Below are 2500 nucleotides of genomic sequence, written 5' to 3'. Positions count from 1 at the left end.
TTAAACAAACATTTTTGTACAATTATTGTAGAATAGTTGCAAACAAGACCTTACAAATCACATGCTGTTGTCTACAGTGTTGTTATTGTTGACTAAAACTATATCTGTTAAAACTAATTTTTGTTGTAATAAAGATATAATAGAATAATATTAGACAAAACACTTAAACTTAATATGATAATTGTTGCCTTGCCAAATAACTGAAATAAAACAAGTACTAAAACTACTATAACTAAAACTGAAAAAATTAAGCTAAATAAAAATGTAATAAAAATGGCAAAAGCACATAATTATATTGTTATATAAAATAAACTATAATCTTTAAATAAAGGTGTAAAGTAATTTTTTTTTACCTCATTTATTTAGAGTTAGAGTTATACTTTATTGTCCTTTTACACTGAAATTCTTCTCTTCGACTAGTAATTTACATGATGACTCGTTTTAACACTGTACTCCGATAATACTGTGGTTTTTGGACATTTACCATAGTAGTATGACTGTGCTCTTTGAAGCACCATGTAAATACTGCGGTAAATGAATATGACAATCATTCAGTATCATGGTATATGTCAAAATACTGCGGTATTACAACCACACTTCAGGTAAATGATTTAGAAGAATAATAAAAAGTAAAAACATGTAAGAGAAGGATCTCTGAAATGCATAAAGAATAGGTGAAATATTCTCAAATTGAACATTTAGATTTTTATATATGGGTCCGCCTGACAAAAAAGGCCCTACTGAATAGAATAAACTATTAATGAATGCACAATAAACTCATGTTGCTATATCTGACCTTGCTCTGATTGGTCCAGTACAGGTAAAATCCCTTGGGATCCATCTTCATGGTGACCGGTGTGGTTTTCTTGGAGTCCTGTCAAGAGATTTAATTGTGAAACGATGCTTCTGTTCGATTCTCAAGCTACAAATGAAGGCTTGTGATGAATATAAAATCATAAATGGACCATAAATGTATATAAAAGAGACCGGTTTTCATTAAAGACTGACAGATCTTCCCCAAAAATCACTAATGTCACATAATAATTTAGTCTTTTCAGAAGACATCAGATCATTATCAGATTCAGGACCAAAAAGCACCTGTTGTGAGTCTTTTTGTCCAAAATATGATCATGTGGACTTACTTCTTTCCATTTTGTGAACCTGTCTCCCTTCACAAGATACTCTTTGACATCAGGTTCCTGTAGCGTGGGACGGGTGCGAATCATTTTGGTCTAACGCTTCAACTCATTGTCCCCAGTTAGAATGAGGAGTTTGGGAAAACTCACTGGAACGAGCCGGTAGGACGTCCAGCCTTCCATATGCATTGCAAATGAGTGTGAAGAGCGTCCCGGACCCACCCAGCTCAGGGTTACCGGCGCTCCGCACACACACAACCACACAACAGAGTGGCAGAGATTTGTCTAAGTCTACATTTAAGATGTATGCATTTATAATTGCATATCAAATTTCCATCCGTTTGGATTACTTGTCTGTCATATATGAATGGAAGTTTCTGCACTCAAAAAAAATCATGGCAGTTTATTAGTAGCTATTTGCATAAATTTGGTTTTATTTAAATAATATTTTTTTCAAAATGCATTTTCAGTATCAGTATATCAGTATAAATCTGTTCATTGTGAAAACAATTACATTTAATTAGTTCAAAAGTATCAACATGATTAACATCTCAGACTCGCTGTGAACAAACTGGATTTATTGATGATAAATATATAGTCTAAAACTTTATATTATACTAAATATATATATATACATAAAATGGTTATTCATTATTATTATGAACACATATATAATGGTTAACTAAAACTAAAATAATTTTTGTTACTTAAAATAAAGTAAACACTAAATTAAATTAAATAACTGTGGTTATTGTGCATTTTATACACATTTAGTTACAGAAATCGTCCCTGTTTCATGTGACAAATATGCATCCCATTAAATGTATTTGTTTGTAAAATGAGTGGAAATTTTACATGCAATTCAAATACATAAATCTTCCTATATATTAGCCCAGCTAACAAAAATATGTTCTAAGAACGTTTTGCAAACGTTCCCATTAGGTTGTGAAAACGTTATTTCTAAATGTTCTCTGAACGGTCAAAATGTCCGTTTAATATTTTAACAGCTTTTTTTGTTGGTTATGTGAACGTTACGGGAACATTCCATTTGATCATTCTTCACACATTATAGAACGCTACTTTTAAATGATCTCAGAACATTCCGAAACCAGTAGAAACATTTAAAAACAGACAAACGTCCAACTAAAGTGTTTCAGAAGAACATCCCATGAATGATTTTGAACTAATGTTCTGAGAAAATCATTAAAGACCAGATAAACAAACGTTCTATTAACGTTACTGGAAGAACATAACTTTATCTGATTGGTTATTAACCGATCATAAAGATAAGGACCAAGCGCTTGACAATATTAATGATGTAAGATTAGATTATGTATATATTCTCATCACTGTGATTGACACAC

At 31.4% G+C, this 2500-nt stretch overlaps 1 protein-coding gene across 2 annotated transcripts in view; it reads right to left on the bottom strand.

Annotated features, from left to right (window-relative positions):
• The window catches only part of plcb2 (phospholipase C, beta 2), a 49103-nt gene extending 47737 nt beyond the window's left edge, over nucleotides 1–1366 (bottom strand). For both annotated transcript variants that reach the window (XM_079852522.1, XM_079852523.1), the window contains exons 1-2: nucleotides 1143–1366; nucleotides 797–874 (exon numbers count right to left, since the gene is read on the bottom strand). In XM_079852522.1, coding sequence (XP_079708648.1) covers nucleotides 797–874; nucleotides 1143–1226 — 162 coding nt within the window. In that variant the 5' untranslated portion in view covers nucleotides 1227–1366. The remainder of the gene's footprint in view (nucleotides 1–796; nucleotides 875–1142) is intronic.
• Between the last annotated feature and the right edge of the window lie 1134 nt (nucleotides 1367–2500).

The sequence above is a fragment of the Squalius cephalus genome (genome assembly GCF_949319135.1).
Source record: "Squalius cephalus genome assembly, chromosome: 20".
NCBI classification, from domain to species: domain Eukaryota; kingdom Metazoa; phylum Chordata; class Actinopteri; order Cypriniformes; family Leuciscidae; genus Squalius; species Squalius cephalus.
Note: the sequence above shows the minus strand (reverse complement) of the source record. Positions and strands in the feature narration are given on the sequence as shown.